The 27,365-nt window shown below is 49.2% G+C and overlaps 1 protein-coding gene across 3 annotated transcripts in view; it reads left to right on the forward strand.

Annotated features, from left to right (window-relative positions):
- Nucleotides 1-2,607: 2,607 nt before the first annotated feature.
- Nucleotides 2,608-27,365, forward strand: part of C1H5orf34 (chromosome 1 C5orf34 homolog) — a 101,804-nt gene continuing 77,046 nt past the window's right edge. For 2 of the 3 annotated variants that reach the window (XM_077285434.1, XM_077285451.1), the window contains exon 1: nt 2,610-2,889. In XM_077285434.1, the coding sequence (XP_077141549.1) occupies nt 2,701-2,889 (189 nt within the window). In that variant the 5' untranslated portion in view covers nt 2,610-2,700. Of the gene's footprint in view, nt 2,890-27,365 lie in introns of all 3 variants that reach the window. The other variant, XM_077285442.1, reaches the window with a different exon arrangement.

The following is a 27,365-nucleotide window of genomic DNA, read 5'->3' on the forward strand; positions in this document are numbered from 1 at the left end:
CCAGCACCGGACTCTCCAGCAGAGGCGGACTCTCCGGACATCACCAGACTTTCGGACAGCAGCGGACTCTCCGGACAGCACCAGACTCTCCGGCACAGGCGGACTCTCCGGACAGCACCAGACTCTCCGGCACAGGCGGACTCTCCGGACAGCACCGGACTCTCCGGCACAGGTGGACTCTCCGGACAGCATCGGACTCTCCGGCACAGGCGGACTCTCTGGACAGCACCAGACTCTCTGGACAGCATCGGACTCCACGGAAAGCACCGGACTCTCCGGCACAGGCGGACTCTCGGACAGCACCAGACTCTCCGGGACAGCACCGGACTCTACAGACAGCACCGGACTCTCCGGATAGCACCGGACTCTACAGAAAGCACCGGACTCTCGGACAGCACCGGACTCTCCGGCACAGGTGGACTCTCGGACAGCACCAGACTCTCCGGCACAGGCGGACTCTCGAACAGCACCAGACTCTCCGGCACAGGCGGACTCTCGGACAGCACCAGACTCTCCAGCACAGGCGGACTTTCAGACAGCACAGGACTCTCCGGCACAGGCGGACTCTCGGACAGCACCGGACTCTCGGACAGCACCGGACTCTCCAGCACAGGCGGACTCTCGGATAGCACCGGACTCTCCAGCACAGGCGGACTCTCGGATAGCACCGGACTCTCCAGCACAGGCGGACTCTCGGATAGCACCGGACTCTCCAGCACAGGCGGACTCTCGGATAGCACCGGACTCTCCAGCACAGGCGGACTCTCGGACAGCACCGGACTCTCGGACAGCTCCGGGCATTCAGGTGTGGTTGGAGCGACTTCTCAGGTGTTTTTTTTTTTTAGTAAGGCTGCTTCAGAAAACTCAGAAACCTCAGGGCTCTGTTCACATGCAGGGTTTTATTAGCTGCATTTTCCAGTATTCAAGTACTGTAGACTAATCACACATGAAATCCACACACAAAAAACGCTGCTGAACCTGACAGAATTTACACAAATGTGAACAGAGTGGATTGATTTATAGCGTTTCGGCGCTCTGTCAGAGCTGTGTGACTACAACCATGCAGGACGACGCGCCGTTATGAATTACAGGACATGCTTAGACTTAGGCCATGTGCACACGCTGCGGATTCCATTGCGGAATTTTCTGCAGCGGTTTTGATAAAAGCGCAGTGCAAAACCGCTGCGGTTTTTCCTGCGGATTTATCGCGGTTTCTATCTCAGTTTCCGCTGCGGGTTTACACCTGCAGATTTCTATTGGAGCAGGTCTAAAACCGCTGCGGATTCCGCACAAAGAATTGACATGCTGCGGAAAATAAACCGCTGCGTTTCCGCGTGTTTTTTTCCGCAGCATGTGTGCTGCGGATTGCATTTCCCATAGGTTTACATTGTACTGTAAATAGGGGGTTCCTGCTGGTAAAGATCCGACCCGGTGCACATTGCCCTGTTATATTATATTGGTATTCTAGGCTGTGGGCTACTTTTCACCCACGGGTAGATTTCTACTTTTTACTTATGGCTGCTTTCCTCTCTAAAAATGATGCATGATACATATAGTGGCAGTTTGCACCGGTGGATACTCGCCTTCTTTTAACCTTCCTTTTGCACTGTATTATGTATGGAATCGTTATGCACTTTATGCTTGTTAATAAAATTTTGTTCATCTCTTATTACCTTAAGGGTATGTGCACACGCTGCGGATTTTGCTGCGGATCCGCAGCAGTTTCCCATGAGTTTACAGTACAATGTAAAGCTATGGGAAATGAAATCCGCAGTGCACATGCTGTGGAAAAAAACGTGCGGAAACGCTGCGGTTTATTTTCCGCAGCATGTCAATTCTTTGTGCGGAATCCGCAGCGGTTTTTCACCTGCTCCAATAGGAAACTGCAGGTGAAAACACGCAGCGGAAACTGCAATAAAAACCGCGATAAATTCGCAGTAAGAACTGCAGCGGTTTTGCACTGCGGATTTATCAAAACCGCTGTGGAAAATTCCGCAATGGAATCTGCAGCGTGTGCACATGGCCTTATCCTCCTTTGGTACTCCTTTTTTCTGGTAGCTTATATGGAGTTGGTACGTTGCTGTGGCTGTGGGTCTTACTGCACTATCTAGTGCACTTATTTCCCTTCAGTCTCATGATGATGCCTGGTTGTGTTATCATGGTACTGTAAGGGTATGTGTCCACGTTCGGGATTACATCAGGATTTGGTCAGGATTTTTCATCAGTATTTGTAAGCCAAAACCAGGAGGGGGTGATAAATACAGAAGTGGTGCATATGTTTCTATTATACTTTTCCTCTAATTGTTCCACTCCTGGTTTTGGCTTACAAATACTGATGGAAAATCCTGACCAAATCCTGAAGCAATCCTGAACGTGGACACATACCCTAATGCATGGGAAACCGCTGCGGATCCGCAGCAAAATCCGCAGCAAAATCCGCAGCATGTGCACATACAGAAAAAAAAATACATTAGGGTTGTTCGCATGCGCAGTAAGGGCTGCTCAGGGTCCGTCAGCTATGGTCACGTGACCTGTTCCGGCTTCCTCCTCTGTTATGGCAACGACGTTCTCATCCAATCAGGACATCAGAAAGCATTGCTTGGTTGCACCGTGTCCAATCTGCGAGTTTTGGGCGCTGTACGGTGTGGCCGGGCTGTTTGAACCGTCCACAGTGGCGGTTTGTGTTCCCCGAGGAGCAGGATGTCGGCTCCGGGCGCTCTGCTGCTGCTGTACGCGGATGACTCGGTGCAGGCTCAGTTCGGGGATGGAGCGCGGCTCCTTCTGTCTCCATGCGGGACTGAGTTCATGTATGAAAGGCCGCAGGCTGGAGGTCACTCAGTGCAGAGGACGGGGCGGCACAGGACGGAGTATGTGACAAGCGGCTGCCGGGTGAGACCCTCCGGGATCCTCATGTGTTTACCATAAATTATGGCTCCTATTGCGTCTGCAGAGCGTTATAAATAAAGTTGGTAAAAGAAAGCGCCGTATAGACCGGGATCTATATAGACCGAACGCTGCATGATCAACGCTGTATGACTGACGCCGTACAGACCGAATGCTGTATGATCAACGCTGTATGACTGATGCCGTATAGACTGAATGCTGCATGATCAATGCTGTATGACCGGTGCCGTATAGACCGAATGCTGCATGATCAATGCTGTATGACCGGTGCCGTATAGACCGAATGCTGTATGATCAATGCTGTATGACCGATGCCGTATAGACCGAATGCTGTATGATCAATGCTGTATGACCGGTGCCGTATAGACCGAATGCTGCATGATCAATGCTGTATGACCGGTGCCGTATAGACCGAATGCTGTATGATCAATGCTGTATGACTGATGCCGTATAGACCGAATGCTGCATGATCAATGCTGTATGACCGGTGCCGTATAGACCGAATGCTGTATGATCAATGCTGTATGACCGATGCCGTATAGACCGAATGCTGTATGACCGGTGCCGTATAGACCGAATGCTGTATGATCAATGCTGTATGACCGATGCCGTATAGACCGAATGCTGTATGATCAATGCTGTATGACCGATGCCGTATAGACCGAATGCTGTATGATCAATGCTGTATGACCGGTGCCGTATAGACCGAATGCTGTATGATCAATGCTGTATGACCGATGCCGTATAGACCGAATGCTGTATGATCAATGCTGTATGACCGGTGCCGTATAGACCGAATGCTGTATGATCAATGCTGTATGACCGATGCCGTATAGACCGAATGCTGCATGATCAATGCTGTATGACCGATGCCGTATAGACCGAATGCTGTATGACAGATGCCGTATAGACTGAATGCTGTATGATCAATGCTGTATGACCGATGCCGTATAGACCGAATGCTGTATGATCAACGCTGTATGACTGATGCCGTATAGACCGAATGCTGTATGATCAATGCTGTATGACAGATGGCGTATAGACCGAACGCTGCATGATCAATGCTGTATGACCGATGCCGTATAGACCGAATGCTGCATGATCAATGCTGTATGACCGGTGCCGTATAGACCGAATGCTGTCTGATCAATACTGTATGACCGATGCCGTATAGACCGAATGCTGTATGATCAATGCTGTATGACAGATGCCGTATAGACCGAATGCTGTATGATCAATGCTGTATGACCGATGCCGTATAGACCGAATGCTGTATGACAGATGCCGTATAGACTGAATGCTGTATGATCAATGCTGTATGACCGATGCCGTATAGACCGAATGCTGTATGATCAATGCTGTATGACCGATGCCGTGTAGACCGAATGCTGTATGATCAATGCTGTATGACCGATGCCGTATAGACCGAACGCTGCATGATCAATGCTGTATGACCGATGCCGTATAGACCGAATGCTGCATGATCAATGCTGTATGACCGGTGCCGTATAGCCCGAATGCTGTATGATCAATGCTGTATGACAGATGGCGTATAGACTGAATGCTGTATGATCAATGCTGTATGACCGATGCCTTATAGACCGAACGCTGCATGATCAATGCTGTATGACCGATGCCGTATAGACCGAATGCTGCATGATCAATGCTGTGTGACCGGTGCCGTATAGACCGAATGCTGTATGATCAATGCTGTATGACCGATGCCGTATAGACCGAACGCTGCATGATCAATGCTGTATGACTGATGCCGTATAGACCGAATGCTGTATGATCAACGCTGTATGACTGATGCCGTATAGACCGAACGCTGCATGATCAATGCTGTATGACTGATGCCGTATAGACCGAATGCTGCATGATCAATGCTGTATGACCGGTGCCGTATAGACCGAATGCTGTATGATCAATGCTGTATGACCGGTGCCGTATAGACCGAATGCTGTATGACCGATGCCGTATAGACCGAACGCTGCATGATCAATGCTGTATGACTGATGCCGTATAGACCGAATGCTGTATGATCAACGCTGTATGACTGATGCCGTATAGACCGAACGCTGCATGATCAATGCTGTATGACTGATGCCGTATAGACCGAATGCTGCATGATCAATGCTGTATGACCGGTGCCGTATAGACCGAATGCTGTATGATCAATGCTGTATGACCGATGCCGTATAGACCGAATGCTGCATGATCAACGCTGTATGACCGATGCCTTATAGACCGAACGCTGCATGATCAATGCTGTATGACCGATGCCGTATAGACCGAATGCTGCATGATCAATGCTGTATGACCGGTGCCGTATAGACCGAATGCTGTATGATCAATGCTGTATGACCGATGCCGTATAGACCGAACGCTGTATGATCAATGCTGTATGACTGATGCCGTATAGACCGAATGCTGTATGATCAACGCTGTATGACTGATGCCGTATAGACCGAATGCTGCATGATCAACGCTGTATGACTGATGCCGTATAGACCGAATGCTGTATGATCAACGCTGTATGACCGGTGCCGTATAGACCGAATGCTGTATGATCAACGCTGTATGACTGATGCCGTATAGACCGAATGCTGCATGACTGATGCCGTATAGACCGAATGCTGTATGATCAATGCTGTATGACTGATGCCGTATAGACCGAATGCTGTATGATCAATGCTGTATGACTGATGCCGTATAGACCGAACGCTGTATGATCAATGCTGTATGGCCGGTGCCGTATAGACCGACCGCTGTATGATCAATGCTGTATGGCCGGTGCCGTATAGACCGAATGCTGTATGATCAATGCTGTATGACCGATGCCGTATAGACCGAATGCTGTATGATCAATGCTGTATGACCGATGCCATATAGACCGAATGCTGTATGATCAATGCTGTATGACTGATGCCGTATAGACCGAATGCTGCATGATCAATGCTGTATGACTGATGCCGTATAGACCGAATGCTGTATGATCAATGCTGTATGACCGATGCCGTATAGACCGAATGCTGTATGATCAATGCTGTATGGCCGGTGCCGTATAGACCGAATGCTGTATGATCAACGCTGCATGACTGATGCCGTATAGACCGAACGCTGTATGATCAACGCTGTATGGCCGGTGCCGTATAGACCGAACGCTGTATGATCAACGCTGTATGACTGATGCCGTATAGACTGAACGCTGTATGATCAATGCTGTATGGCCGGTGCCGTATAGACCGAACGCTGCATGATCAATGCTGTATGACCGATGCCGTATAGACCGAACGCTGTATGATCAATGCTGTATGACCGATGTCGTATAGACCGAATGCTGTATGATCAACGCTGTATGACTGATGCCGTATAGACTGAACGCTGTATGATCAATGCTGTATGGCCGGTGCTGTATAGACCGAACGCTGCATGATCAATGCTGTATAGACCGAATGCTGTATGATCAATGCTGTATGGCCGGTGCCGTATAGACCGAATGCTGTATGATCAATGCTGTATGACCGATGCCGTATAGACCGAACGCTGTATGATCAACGCTGTATGACTGATGCCGTATAGACCGAATGCTGCATGACAGATGCCGTATAGACCGAATGCTGTATGATCAACGCTGCATGACTGATGCCGTATAGACCGAACGCTGTATGATCAACGCTGTATGGCCGGTGCCGTATAGACCGAACGCTGTATGATCAACGCTGTATGACTGATGCCGTATAGACCGAATGCTGCATGACAGATGCCGTATAGACCGAACGCTGTATGATCAATGCTGTATGACTGATGCTGTATAGACCGAATGCTGTATGATCAATGCTGTATGACTGATGCCGTATAGACCGAACGCTGTATGATCAACGCTGTATGACTGATGCCGTATAGACCGATTGCTGCATGACAGATGCCGTATAGACCGAATGCTGTATGATCAATGCTGTATGACTGATGCTGTATAGACCGAATGCTGTATGATCAATGCTGTATGACCGGTGCCGTATAGACCGAACGCTGTATGATCAACGCTGTATGGCCGGTGCCGTATAGACCGAACGCTGTATGATCAACGCTGTATGGCCGGTGCCGTATAGACCGAATGCTGTATGATCAATGCTGTATGACTGATGCCGCATAGACCGAACGCTGTATGATCAACGCTGTATGGCCGGTGCCGTATAGACCGAACGCTGTATGGCCGGTGCCGTATAGACCGAACGCTGTATGATCAACGCTGTATGACTGATGCCGTATAGACCGAATGCTGCATGATCAATGCTGTATGACCGGTGCCGTATAGACCAAATGCTGCATGATCAATGCTGTATGACTGATGCCGTATAGACCGAATGCTGCATGATCAATGCTGTATGACCGATGCCGTATAGACCGAATGCTGCATGATCAATGCTGTATGACCGGTGCCGTATAGACCGAATGCTGTATGATCAATGCTGTATGACAGATGGCGTATAGACTGAATGCTGTATGATCAATGCTGTATGACCGATGCCGTATAGACCGAACGCTGCATGATCAATGCTGTATGACCGATGCCGTGTAGACCGAATGCTGCATGATCAATGCTGTATGACCGGTGCCGTATAGACCGAATGCTGTATGATCAATGCTGTATGACAGATGGCGTATAGACTGAATGCTGTATGATCAATGCTGTATGACCGATGCCGTATAGACCGAATGCTGCATGATCAACGCTGTATGACTGATGCCGTATAGACCGAATGCTGTATGATCAACGCTGTATGACCGGTGCCGTATAGACCGAATGCTGTATGATCAATGCTGTATGACAGATGGCGTATAGACCGAATGCTGTATGATCAACGCTGTATGACCGGTGCCGTATAGACTGAATGCTGTATGATCAATGCTGTATGACCGGTGCCGTATAGACCGAATGCTGTATGATCAACGCTGTATGACTGATGCCGTATAGACCGAATGCTGCATGACTGATGCCGTATAGACCGAATGCTGTATGATCAATGCTGTATAACCGATGCCGTATAGACCGAATGCTGCATGATCAATGCTGTATGACCGATGCCGTATAGACCGAATGCTGCATGATCAATGCTGTATGACCGATGCCGTATAGACCGAATGCTGTATGATCAATGCTGTATGACCGATGCCGTATAGACCGAACGCTGCATGATCAATGCAGTATGACTGATGCCGTATAGACCGAATGCTGTAAGATCAACGCTGTATGACTGATGCCGTATAGACCGAATGCTGCATGATCAACGCTGTATGACTGATGCCGTATAGACCGAATGCTGTATGATCAACGCTGTATGACCGGTGCCGTATAGACCGAATGCTGTATGATCAACGCTGTATGACTGATGCCGTATAGACCGAATGCTGCATGACTGATGCCGTATAAACCGAATGCTGTATGATCAATGCTGTATGACTGATGCCGTATAGACCGAATGCTGTATGATCAATGCTGTATGATCAATGCTGTATGACCGATGCCGTATAGACCGAATGCTGTATGATCAATGCTGTATGACCGGTGCCGTATAGACCGAATGCTGTATGATCAATGCTGTATGACCGATGCCGTATAGACCGAATGCTGTATGATCAACGCTGTATGACTGATGCCGTATAGACCGAATGCTGTATGATCAATGCTGTATGACCGATGCCGTATAGACTGAACGCTGTATGATCAATGCTGTATGACCGATGCCATATAGACCGAATGCTGTATGATCAATGCTGTATGGCCGGTGCCGTATAGACCGAATGCTGTATGATCAACGCTGCATGACTGATGCCGTATAGACCGAACGCTGTATGATCAACGCTGTATGGCCGGTGCCGTATAGACCGAACGCTGTATGATCAACGCTGTATGACTGATGCCGTATAGACTGAACGCTGTATGATCAATGCTGTATGGCCGGTGCCGTATAGACCGAACGCTGCATGATCAATGCTGTATGACCGATGTCGTATAGACCGAATGCTGTATGATCAACGCTGTATGACTGATGCCGTATAGACTGAACGCTGTATGATCAATGTTGTATGGCCGGTGCCGTATAGACCGAACGCTGCATGATCAATGCTATATGACCGATGCCGTATAGACCGAATGCTGTATGATCAATGCTGTATGACCGATGCCGTATAGACCGAACGCTGTATGACTGATGCCGTATAGACCGAATGCTGCATGACAGATGCCGTATAGACCGAATGCTGTATGATCAATGCTGTATGACTGATGCTGTATAGACCGAATGCTGTATGATCAACGCTGTATGACTGATGCCGTATAGACCGAATGCTGCATGACAGATGCCGTATAGACCGAATGCTGTATGATCAATGCTGTATGACCGATGCCGTATAGACCGAACGCTGTATGATCAATGCTGTATGACCGGTGCCGTATAGACCGAACGCTGTATGATCAATGCTGTATGACTGATGCTGTATAGACCGAATGCTGTATGATCAATGCTGTATGACTGATGCCGTATAGACCGAACGCTGTATGATCAACGCTGTATGACTGATGCCGTATAGACCGAATGCTGCATGACAGATGCCGTATAGACCGAATGCTGTATGATCAATGCTGTATGACCGGTGCCGTATAGACCAAATGCTGCATGATCAATGCTGTATGACTGATGCCGTATAGACCGAATGCTGTATGATCAACGCTGTATGACAGATGGCGTATAGACCGAATGCTGCATGATCAACGCTGTATGACTGATGCCGTATAGACCGAACGCTGTATGATCAATGCTGTATGACAGATGGCGTATAGACCGAATGCTGTATGATCAATGCTGTATGACTGATGCCGTATAGACCGAATGCTGCATGACAGATGCCGTATAGACCGAATGCTGTATGATCAATGCTGTATGACCGGTGCCGTATAGACCGAATGCTGTATGATCAATGCTGTATGACCGGTGCCGTATAGACCAAATGCTGCATGATCAATGCTGTATGACTGATGCCGTGTAGACCGAATGCTGTATGATCAATGCTGTATGACCGGTGCCGTATAGACCGAATGCTGTATGATCAATGCTGTATGACCGATGCCGTATAGACTGAATGCTGCATGATCAATGCTGTATGACCGATGCCGTATAGACTGAATGCTGCATGATCAATGCTGTATGACTGATGCCGTATAGACCGAATGCTGTATGATCAATGCTGTATGACTGATGCCGTATAGACCGAATGCTGTATGATCAATGCTGTATGACTGATGCCGTATAGACCGAACGCTGTATGATCAATGCTCTATGGCCGGTGCCGTATAGACCGAATGCTGCATGATCAATGCTGTATGGCCGGTGCCGTATAGACCGAATGCTGTATGATCAATGCTGCATGACTGATGCCGTATAGACCGAATGCTGTATGATCAATGCTGTATGACTGATGCCGTATAGACCGAATGCTGTATGATCAATGCTGTATGACTGATGCCGTATAGACCGAACGCTGTATGATCAATGCTGTATAGACCGAATGTTGCATGATCAATGCTGTATGGCCGGTGCCATATAGACCGAATGCTGTATGATTAATGCTGCATGACTGATGCCGTATAGACCGAATGCTGTATGATCAATGCTCTATGACTGATGCCGTATAGACCGAACGCTGTATGACTGATGCTGTATAGACCGAACGCTGTATGATCAATGCTGTATGATTGGTGCCGTATAGACCGAACGCTGTATGATCAATGCTGTATAACCGATGCCGTATAGACCGAATGCTGCATGATCAATGCTGTATGACCGATGCCGTATAGACCGAATGCTGCATGATCAATGCTGTATGACCGGTGCCGTATAGACCGAATGCTGTATGATCAATGCTGTATGACCGATGCCGTATAGACCGAACGCTGCATGATCAATGCAGTATGACTGATGCCGTATAGACCGAATGCTGTATGATCAACGCTGTATGACTGATGCCGTATAGACCGAATGCTGCATGATCAACGCTGTATGACTGATGCTGTATAGACCGAATGCTGTATGATCAACGCTGTATGACCGGTGCCGTATAGACCGAATGCTGTATGATCAACGCTGTATGACTGATGCCGTATAGACCGAATGCTGCATGACTGATGCCGTATAGACCGAATGCTGTATGATCAATGCTGTATGACTGATGCCGTATAGACCGAATGCTGTATGATCAATGCTGTATGATCAATGCTGTATGGCCGGTGCCGTATAGACCGAACGCTGTATGATCAACGCTGTATGACTGATGCCGTATAGACTGAACGCTGTATGATCAATGCTGTATGGCCGGTGCCGTATAGACCGAACGCTGCATGATCAATGCTGTATGACCGATGCCGTATAGACCGAACGCTGTATGATCAATGCTGTATGACCGATGTCGTATAGACCGAATAATGTATGATCAACGCTGTATGACTGATGCCGTATAGACCGAACGCTGCATGATCAATGCTATATGACCGATGCCGTATAGACCGAATGCTGTATGATCAATGCTGTATGGCCGGTGCCGTATAGACCGAATACTGTATGATCAATGCTGTATGACCGATGCCGTATAGACCGAACGCTGTATGATCAACGCTGTATGACTGATGCCGTATAGACCGAATGCTGCATGACAGATGCCGTATAGACCGAATGCTGTATGATCAATGCTGTATGACCGATGCCGTATAGACCGAACGCTGTATGATCAATGCTGTATGACCGGTGCCGTATAGACCGAACGCTGTATGATCAATGCTGTATGACTGATGCTGTATAGACCGAATGCTGTATGATCAATGCTGTATGACTGATGCCGTATAGACCGAACGCTGTATGATCAACGCTGTATGACTGATGCCGTATAGACCGAATGCTGCATGACTGATGCCGTATAGACCGAATGCTGTATGATCAATGCTGTATGACTGATGCCGTATAGACCGAATGCTGTATGATCAATGCTGTATGGCCGATGCCGTATAGACCGAATGCTGTATGACTGATGCCGTATAGACCGAACGCTGTATGATCAACGCTGTATGGCCGGTGCCGTATAGACCGAACGCTGTATGATCAACGCTGTATGACTGATGGCGTATAGACTGAACGCTGTATGATCAATGCTGTATGGCCGGTGCCGTATAGACCGAACGCTGCATGATCAATGCTGTATGACCGATGCCGTATAGACCGAACGCTGTATGATCAATGCTGTATGACCGATGTCGTTGTCACGATTCACACCGTGACTGTCAAGATCCCTTAGCCGCTGCCCACAATATGTCACGGATCGGGGTGACTTTAGACCAGCAGCCGGCTGTCACATGTGCAGGGGGCTTATCCTAGTTATCCCTCCACTGCCACAATGTGATGAAAAAACACACACGAGGCTATTGACCTCTTGTTTACAGCAGGGGCTTATTTTAGGTATCCCACTGCTCTTCAGTATACCATGAACTGCAGGGATTTGTGTATATCCCGCTTGCAGTTCCACTTAACCCTTGCAGCTCTCTGGCGCCCCCCTTTCTCTCAGGTCAGATTAGGTACTGCACCTAGGGTGATTAGTCGCCAGAAACGCTGCCTGCTATGTACTGGCTATTGGGTGCACTGCAGCGACACGATAACTACTCCCACTCAGGCAGGAACAATAATTATCAAGCCGCAGTCGCTACAGGGACCCCCAAAAGCTGGCACACGGTCGCTGCCACCAGCTCCAATTGAACGGGTCTGGAGCAAACCCCAAAAAAAACAGTAGCGTAATTCCCTTCAGAGACAGGGTACGGTTTAGGGCAGGAAGAACGAACTAGTATTAAATAATATACCCCATAAATGATTTTTAGGCAGTGTTTATAAAAATATTTTACAAAGATGTTACAAATGAGACAATTGTAAATATGTACAAGGTAATTATAAAAATAAAAGGATTAAATGAAGAAAAGATAACACTCACATTTCTCAGATCATTGCATTGCAGGCAACAGGCTAGGAGCTTTCCATCTATCCCAGTGCATTGGCACTCGCAGTCTGGTCGCTTCAGGTAAAAAACTCACAACTCTGCTCTCTTGGATGCCTGCCAGCACTTAAAACCTACAGTCTGTGACCTCACAGAAAGGGCCTGGTTTTCCAACTCCTCCTACCTCTTCGGTTTCACTAACTGGGCATTAAATATATCTGATGCCCGTAACTTCGCTACAGAACATAAAATAATCGCACCATACCCATCGTTCATCTCATAGTATCGTGGGCATTCCGATGAGATCAAATATGTCCTATTTGTCACGCACACTGACAGAGAAATCCCTACCTCTGTACCAGATGGAGCTACAAGCCTGTGATTAGAGTGATGCGTAGATCCTCCGAGTGTGATTATGACGATATATTTTGGTGTTCGTAACTTAAACGGTTTGCATAATATCTTCCAAAAACAGAACAAAGACCTTCCATGCGTTCTAGAAGTTTCTCTAACAGTTCCTGCTAACACAAATTTCTCTTGCAGCTATGCTAGTCGTAAATACCTTTCGTCAATAAAACTCCCCCACAAGGCAAGCTCTTCTACACAGACAGATAGAAACACAGGGAAGGAAAGAGAACCAGAGAGAGGGGGGGTTTTAGCCCCCGCATGCTAGCAAGAAAACTAACTTATGATATTTCATACCATATCGTGACACCTCCCCCTTTTGGCGTGCGCTACGGCGGCAGGACCTCTCGGTATGCCTCCATGCGCACCTCCGTGGGTTCACCCTGGCGGGAGAGTCCATCTGCATTACCATGCTCTTTGCCCGCTTTGTGTTTAACGGTGAAGTCAAATTGCTGAAGGGCAAGAAGGCAAGGCTCCAGCGTAGCAACCTGCCATTGGTTCCACACATGGTGCTTAGCCAGCGCAGAGGGTTGTGGTCGGTCACCACGGTGAAGGTGCGACCGTACAAGTAGGGCTGCAAGCGCTGCAGGGCCCAGACTATGGCCAGGCACTCCTTCTCAATGGTGGAGTAGGCCACTTCCCTCGGCAAAAGTTTCCGGCTCAGGTACAACACGGGGTGCTCTTGGTCCTCCGAGTCAACCTGGCTGAGCACAGCACCAAGGCCAAACTCACTGGCGTCAGTCTGTACCAAGAACGGTCGACTGCTGTCGACGGCTTTCAACACAGGGGCGTTGCACAGTGCTGTTTTCAACGCCTGGAAGGCCCCCTCACAGCCATCTGTCCAGTTGACGATGTGGGGTAGCTTCTTCCTGGTGAGGTCCGTCAAAGGTTTTGCCAGGCTACTATAGTGCTGCACGAAGCGCCTATAGTACCCTGCAGTGCCCAGGAAGGACATCACCTGTTTCTTGTTCCTGCGAGTGGGCCAGTTCACGATCACGCCCACTTTGTCAGGCTCTGGCTTTAGGGTGTTTCCACCTACCCGGTGCCCCAGGTAGTGAACCTCCCTCATGCCCATCTGGCACTTTCCCGGCTTGATAGTCAGTCCTGCTCGGTGAATTCGCCCGAGCACCTCTTCGAGATGCTGCAGGTGTTCATCCCAGGAGGAACTGAAGATGGCAATGTCATCTAAGTACGCCACAGCGTACTTCTCCAGTCCCTGAAGCAGGAGATTGACCATCCGCTGGAAAGTGGCAGGGGCATTCTTCATGCCGAAGGGCATGACCGTGGACTCGTACAGTCCAAAGGGTGTGATAAAGGCGGACTTCTCCTGCGCCTCGGGGCTCAGGGGAATCTGCCAGTATCCGCGACTCAGATCCATGATTGTCAGGTATTTTGCGCCAGCTAACTTCTCAAGCAGCTCCTCGATGCGCGGCATTGGGTGCGCGTCAGAGGCGGTAATGGCGTTGAGCCCCCTGTAGTCCACGCAGAACCGGGTGGTCCGGTCCTTCTTTGGCACGAGAACTACAGGCGAGGCCCACGCGCTCTTTGACCGTCGAATCACCCCCAGCTGTAACATCTCATCGATCTCCTGGCGCATAATCTGCTGCACCTGGTCAGAGATTCGATAGGGTGTTCGCCGTAGTGGGGCGTGATTCCCGGTGTCCACCTCATGGACCGCTAACTCAGTCCTTCCAGGCCGGTTGGAGAACACGACCCGGAAGGGTTCCAGTGTGGTTTGCAACTGCAACCGCTGTGGTTCATCTAGCGAGGCGCTCACCTCCACGTCCTCAATGGACCCACGGGCCTTGGCTTGGGCCAGCATGTCCAGGAGGGTGTCTTCCTCCCTGTCTTCGGGTAAGCTGCAGACCGGTAGGACGAAAGGTTCACGTTCGTGATGAGCCTTCATCATGTTGACGTGAAAGGCCTTTCGCCTACCCCGAGCGTGGTCAAGCGTGACCACATAGGTGACCGGGTTGAGCTGTTGGTGGACGACGTACGGGCCCTCCCAGGCTGCCTGAAGCTTATCCGTTGGTACAGGAACCAGCACCCACACCTTTTGACCCACGTGGTAGGTCCGCTCCCGGGCGTTCTGGTCGTACCAGTGCTTCTGTTCAGCCTGAGCCTGCGTCATGTTGTCATGCACCAACTGCGTCAAGGTCTGCATCTTGTCACGGAAGCGCATGACATACTCCACTATGGACACTTCAGAAGGGTTCGGCTCCTCTTCCCAGGATTCTCTTATCAACCCAAGGGGTCCCCGGACTCGCCTGCCGTACAGGAGCTCGAAGGGGGAGAACCCCGTCGAGGCCTGCGGAACCTCTCGGTAAGCGAATAGCAGGTGTGGGAGGTACCGCTCCCAGTCGCGCCCTTGTGTCTCAACCAGCATGCGTAGCATCTGTTTGAGGGTACCATTGAAGCGTTCACACAAGCCATTGGTCTGTGGGTGATATGCACTCGATACCAGGTGCTTCACCTGCATTTTCTTACAGAGAGCCTCCATTAGGTGAGACATACATTGGGTCCCTCGATCAGTAAGCATTTCCCTGGGAAATCCTACACGTGAAAAGATGGCCAACAGGGCATCCGCCACCTTATCTGCCCTAATTGACGACAGAGCTACTGCCTCTGGGTACCGGGTAGCGTAGTCTACCACAGTAAGAATATATTGCTTTCCAGAGCTGCTGGTGACGGCCAGCGGGCCCACAATGTCCACCGCAATCCTCTGGAAAGGCTCCTCTATCACTGGCAAAGGGATCAGGGGAGCCTTAAGAGCAGGCCCCGCCTTCCCCACTCTTTGACAGGTGACACAGGAGCGGCAGTAGTTTGACACATCTGTCCCCATCTTAGGCCAATAGAAGTGTTGAGACAGCCGGGCCTTAGTTTTGCTGATCCCCAAGTGTCCAGCTAGTGGGATCTCATGGGCAATCCGCAACAACTCACCCCGGAATTGCTGCGGGACGACCAGCTGTCTTTCCCTCAACCACTCCTTTTGTGATTCTCCGGGTACTGTCTCCCGGTACAACCTTCCTCCTTCCCAGAACACCTTCTCCTTATCAGTCTCGGAGAATGACGTCCCGGCGAGTTGTCTCAAACTCTCTAGGCTCGCATCTGTGTGCAGAGCGGCCTGAAACTCCTGGCTAGGGGAAGCCAGAAGCGACGTCAGGGTCCCTTCCCCACGGGAGCCCTCTGGGACCTGCACTGGGTCCACCTCTGGTTCAGTCACACTGATGACTGAGGAGGGTCCGGAAGGCAGACAGGTATCTGCGTTCCGGGCACTCTGACTGCGGGTGACAGCAGCTACGTAGGCTGTCTCCCCGGGGGTTTCTACAGACCCATCAGCCGATGCTGCTATGGGCTCTACCTCCCCATCCACCCCCATTACCTCAGGAGCATTGCTACTTATGGGCCAGTTACCTTCCTCGGTGGCACTGGTCAATTGCATGGCATCACCTTCCTCACGGTTCCCATGTATTTCCCCATTTCCGGTAGCACCGACACTTGCCCCTGCTAGGGGTTCCTCAGCCGTCTCACTCCGCAGAGCGACGTGGCTGAGCACTCCTGTACCTACGGACACATCAACTTTCATAGAAACAGCGTTATCAGGTACAGTTGGCACAGGTACAACATTTTCACCATCAATCCTAGGGAAAAAATGGTTAACAGATGCATCATTACAAGATAAAGCATGGTCAGGTAACACATGCGATTTCCCATCATCATCATCATCATCATCATCATCCCCAGGGTTAACTTTACCCTCATTAGTAGATTGGGGAGGAGGGTCATCCACGAAGTATGCAACCAACCTCCCCAAATCAGTCCCCAACAAAACATCAGTGGGCAAATTATCAGACAGCCCCACTTCCTTCACCCCGCTCCCAGCACCCCAATCAATAAAAACCCGGGCCATTGGCAAGGGACAGCTGATGCCCCCAATCCCAGTGACAGTTAGGGTTTTCCCCGGAATGATTTCTTCAGGGGCCGCCAGTTCGGGTCGGATGAGGGTTCGTTCAGCCCCGGTGTCCTTGAGGCCTGTAGCAACACGACCTCCCACAGTGACGGGCTGTACGTTGTCACACCCCCTCCCAACCACACCACCCACCAAAAGAACGGCTGCATTAGGCCCTGGGGCCTGGGATGAGGGGTTCTTCTGCCTGGCTGGACATTGGTGACTGAGGTGTCCAGTCTGCCTGCAGTGGTAACACTGGCGAAGTTCGGTGGTAGGTCTGGTGCTGTTGGCCACGGGGACAGGACCTCTGGTGTGTTGGCTGGCAGGGGTACTGGCGTTGGCTGCAGGCTTACCCCCTCTCCAGCTGGTGGTGACTGGCTTCCGCACTTCCGATCTACGGTTGGCCTCATAGGCATCGGCAATCTGCGCTGCTTTCGTCACGTCTTTGGGTTCTCTGTCCATCACAAACTGTCGCACCTCAGTTGGGCAAAGACGGAAGAACTGGTCTTTGATCATCAGGTCTCGCAGCTGTACAAAGGTGGTCACTGACAGTCCTTGGGTCCACTTGTCAAAGCGGGTCCCCAGTCCATGCACCACATCACTGTAACTGTCGTGTGGGCCACGTTGGAGGGTCCGGAACTTTTTACGGTACACCTCGGGTGTAAGCTGGTACTTGGCTATCAGAGCCTGCTTGATGGCCTCATAGTCACCATCTTGTTCTTGAGGGAGTGCAGCAAACGCCTCCAGAGCTTTTCCTCTCAGCCCTGGTGTCAGGTACCGTGCCCATTCTTGTGTAGGCAGCTGGTACTGTCTGCAGGCTTTCTCAAAGGCCCGCAGAAACGTGTCCAAGTCCCCATCCTTTTCCATAACAGGAAAGTGGTCGGGCCGGGGCTTTGGTGTCTGAGCGCTGCTGGGCTCACGACTGGACTGGGACGACCCCTGCATTTGCAGTCGGGCCATCTGCAGCTGGTACTCCCACTGCGCTTGGGCCTCTCGCTCGGCTCGCTGGGCCTCTCGCTCGGCTCTCTCTGCCTCTCGCTGGGCCTCTCGCTCAGCTCGGGCCTCAGCCTCCTGCCGGTATTGCTGAATCAGCTGCCGACGTCCCTCATGGTCGTCAGTGGGGAATTCTTTCAAGGCCGCCTGCAGGTGGGGGTCCAATTCGCCCGGATTGCTAACAGGGCCAGCATTCAGTGGTTGGACCTCTGCTGCAGCACCATGTTCGCTGGTGCTGGCATCTGCGGCTTCTGGGCCCTGTGAGTGGTCTAGAGCGGCTTCCCATTGCATCAGGGCTGCGACCAGTTCGCTTTTGTTTTTGCTTGCATAGTCAATGTGCTGTGACTTGCATAAGGCCACAAGGGTGTCTTTGGTCTGCTGCTCATAAAAGGTTTCTCCCAGCACAACCATGGTTGCCAAATAAAAGATAGGATAGAAAAACGAAGAAAAAGGGAAGGGATAATTACCAGTACACAATTGTCTCACAACTAATAAACACTGAGTTCGTTCTCCAAACTTATTTGCGCAGAGTTCTCGCAAGAACTTTCTGCAAGTTTTTAGTGAGAGGAATGATTGCTCAAACCAAATCACTAATGCTCTAATATCCCACCGCCTTGCCACCAATTTGTCACGATTCACACCGTGACTGTCAAGATCCCTTAGCCGCTGCCCACAATATGTCACGGATCGGGGTGACTTTAGACCAGCAGCCGGCTGTCACATGTGCAGGGGGCTTATCCTAGTTATCCCTCCACTGCCACAATGTGATGAAAAAACACACACGAGGCTATTGACCTCTTGTTTACAGCAGGGGCTTATTTTAGGTATCCCACTGCTCTTCAGTATACCATGAACTGCAGGGATTTGTGTATATCCCGCTTGCAGTTCCACTTAACCCTTGCAGCTCTCTGGCGCCCCCCTTTCTCTCAGGTCAGATTAGGTACTGCACCTAGGGTGATTAGTCGCCAGAAACGCTGCCTGCTATGTACTGGCTATTGGGTGCACTGCAGCGACACGATAACTACTCCCACTCAGGCAGGAACAATAATTATCAAGCCGCAGTCGCTACAGGGACCCCCAAAAGCTGGCACACGGTCGCTGCCACCAGCTCCAATTGAACGGGTCTGGAGCAAACCCCAAAAAAAACAGTAGCGTAATTCCCTTCAGAGACAGGGTACGGTTTAGGGCAGGAAGAACGAACTAGTATTAAATAATATACCCCATAAATGATTTTTAGGCAGTGTTTATAAAAATATTTTACAAAGATGTTACAAATGAGACAATTGTAAATATGTACAAGGTAATTATAAAAATAAAAGGATTAAATGAAGAAAAGATAACACTCACATTTCTCAGATCATTGCATTGCAGGCAACAGGCTAGGAGCTTTCCATCTATCCCAGTGCATTGGCACTCGCAGTCTGGTCGCTTCAGGTAAAAAACTCACAACTCTGCTCTCTTGGATGCCTGCCAGCACTTAAAACCTACAGTCTGTGACCTCACAGAAAGGGCCTGGTTTTCCAACTCCTCCTACCTCTTCGGTTTCACTAACTGGGCATTAAATATATCTGATGCCCGTAACTTCGCTACAGAACATAAAATAATCGCACCATACCCATCGTTCATCTCATAGTATCGTGGGCATTCCGATGAGATCAAATATGTCCTATTTGTCACGCACACTGACAGAGAAATCCCTACCTCTGTACCAGATGGAGCTACAAGCCTGTGATTAGAGTGATGCGTAGATCCTCCGAGTGTGATTATGACGATATATTTTGGTGTTCGTAACTTAAACGGTTTGCATAATATCTTCCAAAAACAGAACAAAGACCTTCCATGCGTTCTAGAAGTTTCTCTAACAGTTCCTGCTAACACAAATTTCTCTTGCAGCTATGCTAGTCGTAAATACCTTTCGTCAATAAAACTCCCCCACAAGGCAAGCTCTTCTACACAGACAGATAGAAACACAGGGAAGGAAAGAGAACCAGAGAGAGGGGGGGGTTTTAGCCCCCGCATGCTAGCAAGAAAACTAACTTATGATATTTCATACCATATCGTGACAGTCGTATAGACCGAATGCTGTATGATCAACGCTGTATGACTGATGCCGTATAGACTGAACGCTGTATGATCAATGCTGTATGGCCGGTGCCGTATAGACCGAACGCTGCATGATCAATGCTATATGACCGATGCCGTATAGACCGAATGCTGTATGATCAATGCTGTATGGCCGGTGCCGTATAGACCGAATACTGTATGATCAATGCTGTATGACCGATGCCGTATAGACCGAACGCTGTATGATCAACGCTGTATGACTGATGCCGTATAGACCGAATGCTGCATGACAGATGCCGTATAGACCGAATGCTGTATGATCAATGCTGTATGACTGATGCTGTATAGACCGAATGCTGTATGATCAACGCTCTATGACTGATGCCGTATAGACCGAATGCTGCATGACAGATGCCGTATAGACCGAATGCTGTATGATCAATGCTGTATGACCGATGCCGTATAGACCGAACGCTGTATGATCAATGCTGTATGACCGGTGCCGTATAGACCGAACGCTGTATGATCAATGCTGTATGACTGATGCTGTATAGACCGAATGCTGTATGATCAATGCTGTATGACTGATGCCGTATAGACCGAACGCTGTATGATCAACGCTGTATGACTGATGCCGTCCAGACCGATTGCTGCATGACAGGTGCCGTATAGACCGAATGCTGTATGATCAATGCTGTATAGACCGAACGCTGTATGATCAACGCTGTATGGCCGGTGCCGTATAGACCGAATGCTGTATGATCAATGCTGTATGACTGATGCCGTATAGACCGAACGCTGTATGATCAACGCTGTATGGCCGGTGCCGTATAGACCGAACGCTGTATGGCCGGTGCCGTATAGACCGAACGCTGTATGATCAACGCTGTATGACTGATGCCGTATAGACCGAATGCTGCATGACAGATGCCGTATAGACCGAATGCTGTATGATCAATGCTGTATGACCGGTGCCGTATAGACCAAATGCTGCATGATCAATGCTGTATGACTGATGCCGTATAGACCGAATGCTGTATGATCAACGCTGTATGACAGATGGTGTATAGACCGAATGCTGCATGATCAACGCTGTATGACTGATGCCGTATAGACCGAACGCTGTATGATCAATGCTGTATGACAGATGGCGTATAGACCGAATGCTGTATGATCAATGCTGTATGACTGATGCCGTATAGACCGAATGCTGCATGACAGATGCCGTATAGACCGAATGCTGTATGATCAATGCTGTATGACAGATGGCGTATAGACCGAATGCTGTATGATCAATGCTGTATGACCGGTGCCGTATAGACCGAATGCTGTATGATCAATGCTGTATGACCGGTGCCGTATAGACCAAATGCTGCATGATCAATGCTGTATGACTGATGCCGTGTAGACCGAATGCTGTATGATCAATGCTGTATGACCGGTGCCGTATAGACCGAATGCTGTATGATCAATGCTGTATGACCGATGCCGTATAGACTGAATGCTGCATGATCAATGCTGTATGACCGATGCCGTATAGACTGAATGCTGCATGATCAATGCTGTATGACCGATGCCGTATAGACTGAATGCTGCATGCTCAATGCTGTATGACCGATGCCGTATAGACCGAACGCTGCATGATCAATGCTGTATGACTGATGCCGTATAGACCGAATGCTGTATGATCAATGCTGTATGACCGGTGCCGTATAGACCGAATGCTGTATGATCAATGCTGTATGGCCGATGCCGTATAGACCGAACGCTGTATGATCAATGCTGTATGACCAATGCCGTATAGACCAAATGCTGTATGATCAATGCTGTATGGCCGGTGCCGTATAGACCGAATGCTGTATGATCAACGCTGTATGACTGATGCCGTATAGACCGAATGCTGCATGACTGATGCCGTATAGACCGAACGCTGTATGATCAACGCTGTATGGCCGGTGCCGTATAGACCGAACGCTGTATGATCAATGCTGTATGGCCGGTGCCGTATAGACCGAACGCTGTATGATCAATGCTGTATGACCGATGCCGTATAGACCGAATGTTGTATGATCAATGCTGTATGGCCGGTGCCGTATAGACCGAACGCTGTATGATCAATGCTGTATGACCGATGCCGTATAGACCGAATACTGCATGATCAATGCTGTATGGCCGGTGCCGTATAGACCGAATGCTGTATGATCAATGCTGTATGACTGATGCCGTATAGACCGAACGCTGTATGATCAATGCTGTATGGCTGGTGCCGTATAGACCGAATGCTGTATGATCAATGCTGTATGGCCGGTGCCGTATAGACCGAATGCTGTATGATCAATGCTGCATGACTGATGCCGTATAGACCGAATGCTGTATGATCAATGCTGTATGACTGATGCCGTATAGACCGAACGCTGTATGATCTGTTATGACCCCAATGGCGAGGGTCTCAGAGGAACGTGGAAGTCTGCAGAATACAAAAATCCAGCTCATAGGGCAGTGGTAACTGGGTTGACCATATATCTACTCCTAACGCCAACACTAGAAGTAGCCGGGGATCATTCCTACGTTGATTCTAGATGACACGCGCCAGCCGGAGAATCTAGCTACCCCTAGTAGAGGAAAACAAAGACCTTTCTTGCCTCCAGAGAAGGGGACCCCAAAGCTGGATAGAAGCCCCCCACAAATAATGACGGTGAGGTAAGAGGAAATGACAAACACAGAAATGAACCAGGTTTAGCACAGAGAGGCCCGCTTACTGATAGCAGAATAAAGAAAGGTAACTTATATGGTCAACAAAAACCCTATCAAAATCCACACTGGAAATTCAAGAACCCCCGAACCGTCTAACGGTCCGGGGGGAGAACACCAGCCCCCTAGAGCTTACAGCAAAGGTCAGGATACAGATTTGGAACAAGCTGGACAAAAATACAAAACCAAAACAAATAGCAAAAAGCAAAAGGCAGACTTAGCTGATATAACTGGAACCAGGATCAGTAGACAAGAGCACAGCAGACTAGCTCTGATAACTACGTTGCCAGGCATTGAACTGAAGGTCCAGGGAGCTTATATAGCAACACCCCTAACTAACGACCCAGGTGCGGATAAAAGGAATGACAGAAAAACCAGAGTCAAAAAAAACTAGTAACCACTAGAGGGAGCAAAAAGCAAATTCACAACAGTACCCCCCCCTTAGTGAGGGGTCACCGAACCCTCACCACGACCACCAGGGCGATCAGGATGAGCGGCATGAAAGGCACGAACTAAATCGGCCGCATGAACATCAGAGGCGACCACCCAGGAATTATCCTCCTGACCATAGCCCTTCCACTTGACCAGGTACTGAAGCCTCCGCCTGGAGAGGCGAGAATCCAAGATCTTCTCCACCACGTACTCCAACTCGCCCTCAACCAACACCGGAGCAGGAGGCTCAGCAGAAGGAACTACAGGCACAATGTACCGCCGCAACAAGGACCTATGAAATACATTGTGAATAGCAAACGACACAGGAAGATCCAGACGAAAAGATACAGGATTAAGGATTTCCAATATCTTGTAAGGCCCAATAAAACGAGGTTTAAATTTGGGAGAGGAGACCTTCATAGGAACAAAGCGGGAAGAAAGCCATACCAAATCCCCAACGCGTAGTCGGGGACCCACACCGCGGCGGCGGTTGGCAAAGCGCTGAGCCTTCTCCTGTGACAACTTCAAGTTGTCCACCACATGATTCCAGATCTGCTGCAACCTATCCACCACAGAATCCACCCCAGGACAGTCAGAAGGCTCCACATGACCCGAAGAAAAGCGAGGATGGAAACCAGAGTTGCAGAAAAAAGGCGAAACCAAGGTGGCGGAACTAGCCCGATTATTAAGGGCAAACTCAGCCAACGGCAAGAATGTCACCCAATCGTCCTGATCAGCAGAGACAAAACACCTCAAATAAGCCTCCAAAGTCTGATTGGTTCGCTCCGTCTGTCCATTAGTCTGAGGATGGAAAGCAGACGAAAACGACAAATCAATGCCCATCCTACTACAAAAGGATCGCCAGAACCTAGAAACGAACTGGGATCCTCTGTCTGACACAATATTCTCAGGGATGCCGTGCAAACGAACCACGTTCTGGAAAAACACAGGAACCAGATCGGAAGAGGAAGGCAGCTTAGGCAAAGGAACCAAATGGACCATCTTGGAGAAGCGATCACATATCACCCAGATAACGGACATGCCCTGAGATAGCGGAAGATCAGAAATGAAATCCATGGAGATATGTGTCCAAGGTCTCTTCGGGACAGGCAAGGGCAAGAGCAAACCGCTGGCACGAGAACAGCAAGGCTTAGCTCGAGCACAAGTCCCACAGGACTGCACAAATGACCGCACATCCCTTGACAAGGAAGGCCACCAAAAGGACCTGGCCACCAGATCTCTGGTGCCAAAAATTCCCGGGTGACCTGCCAACACCGAGGAATGAACCTCGGAAATGACTCTGCTGGTCCACTTATCCGGGACAAACAGTCTGTCAGGTGGACAAGACTCAGGCCTATCAGCCTGAAATCTCTGCAACACACGTCGCAGATCCGGAGAAATAGCTGACAAGATAACTCCATCTTTAAGAATACCAACAGGATCAGCGACTCCAGGAGCATCAGGCACAAAGCTCCTAGAAAGAGCATCGGCCTTCACATTCTTTGAACCTGGTAAATACGAGACAACAAAATCAAAGCGGGAGAAAAACAATGACCAGCGGGCCTGTCTCGGATTAAGGCGTTTAGCAGACTCGAGATACATCAGATTTTTGTGATCAGTCAAGACCACCACACGATGCTTAGCACCCTCGAGCCAATGACGCCACTCCTCAAATGCCCATTTCATGGCCAACAACTCCCGATTGCCCACATCATAATTTCGCTCGGCAGGCGAAAACTTCCTAGAGAAAAAGGCACAAGGTTTCATAACAGAGCAACCAGGGCCTCTCTGCGACAAAACGGCCCCTGCCCCAATCTCCGAAGCATCCACCTCAACCTGAAAGGGAAGTGAGACGTCAGGCTGGCACAAAACAGGCGCCGAAGTAAACCGGCGTTTCAACTCCTGGAAAGCCTCCACGGCAGCAGGAGCCCAGTTAGCTACATCGGAGCCCTTCTTGGTCATATCCGTCAAAGGTTTCACAATGCTAGAAAAATTAGCGATAAAACGACGGTAGAAGTTAGCGAAGCCCAAGAACTTCTGAAGACTCTTAACTGACGAGGGCTGAGTCCAATCAAGAATAGCTCGGACCTTGACTGGGTCCATCTCCACAGCAGAAGGGGAAAAAATGAACCCCAAAAAGGGAACCTTCTGTACACCAAAGAGACACTTTGAGCCCTTGACAAACAAAGAATTTTCACGCAAAATTTTAAAGACCAACCTGACCTGCTCCACATGCGAATCCCAATTATCAGAAAAAACCAAAATATCATCCAGATAAACAATCAAAAATTTATCCAGATACTTCCGGAAAATGTCATGCATAAAGGACTGAAAAACTGAAGGCGCATTGGAGAGCCCAAAAGGCATCACCAAGTACTCAAAATGACCTTCGGGCGTATTGAATGCGGTTTTCCATTCATCACCTTGCTTAATGCGCACAAGGTTGTACGCACCACGAAGGTCTATCTTGGTGAACCACTTGGCACCCTTAATCCGGGCAAACAAGTCAGACAACAGCGGTAAAGGATACTGAAATTTGACAGTGATCTTATTTAAAAGCCGATAATCAATACAAGGTCTCAAAGATCCGTCCTTTTTTGCCACAAAAAAGAATCCCGCACCAAGAGGGGAAGAAGACGGACGAATATGTCCTTTCTCCAGAGACTCCTTGATATATGAACGCATAGCGGTATGTTCAGGTACCGACAGATTAAACAGTCTTCCCTTAGGAAATTTACTGCCTGGGATCAAATCTATAGCACAGTCACAGTCCCTATGAGGAGGCAGTGCACTGGACTCAGACTCACTGAAGACATCCTGATAATCAGACAAATACTCCGGAACTTCCGAAGGCGTAGAAGAAGCAATAGACACAGGCAGGGAATCCCCATGAATACCACGACAGCCCCAACTTGAGACTGACATAGCCTTCCAGTCCAGGACTGGATTATGGGTCTGTAACCATGGCAGCCCTAAAACAACCAAATCATGCATTTTATGTAAAACCAGGAAACGTATCACCTCGCGGTGTTCAGGAGTCATGCACATGGTAACCTGTGTCCAATACTGCGGTTTATTTGCTGCCAATGGTGTAGCATCAATACCCCTAAGAGGAATAGGATTTTCCAATGGTTCAAGAGTAAAACCACAGCGCTTAGCAAATGAGAGATCCATGAGACTCAGGGCAGCACCTGAATCTACAAACGCCATGACAGGATAAGATGACAGTGAGCAAATCAAAGTTACAGACAGAATAAATTTAGGTTGCAAATTACCAACGGTGACAGGACTAACAACCTTAGCTATACGTTTAGAGCATGCTGAGATAACATGTGTAGAATCACCACAGTAGTAGCACAAGCCATTCCGGCGTCTATGAATTTTCCGCTCATTTCTAGTCAGGATTCTATCACATTGCATTAAATCAGGTGTCTGTTCAGACAACACCATGAGGGAATTTGCGGTTTTTCTATCACATTGCACCGAATTAGGTGTCTGTTCAGACAATACCATGAGGGAATTTGCGGTTTTGCGCTCCCGCAACCGCCGGTCAATTTGAATAGCCAGTGCCATAGTATCATTCAGACCTGTGGGAATGGGAAAACCCACCATAACATTCTTAATGGCTTCAGAAAGGCCATTTCTAAAATTAGCGGCCAGTGCACACTCGTTCCAATGTGTCAGCACGGACCATTTCCGAAATTTTTGGCAATACACTTCAGCCTCGTCCTGCCCCTGAGACATAGCCAGCAAGGCCTTTTCTGCCTGAATCTCAAGATTGGGTTCCTCATAAAGTAAACCGAGCGCCAGAAAAAACGCATCAAGATCAGCCAAT

Source organism: Ranitomeya variabilis, chromosome 1, assembly GCF_051348905.1.
Source record: "Ranitomeya variabilis isolate aRanVar5 chromosome 1, aRanVar5.hap1, whole genome shotgun sequence".
NCBI lineage: Eukaryota > Metazoa > Chordata > Amphibia > Anura > Dendrobatidae > Ranitomeya > Ranitomeya variabilis.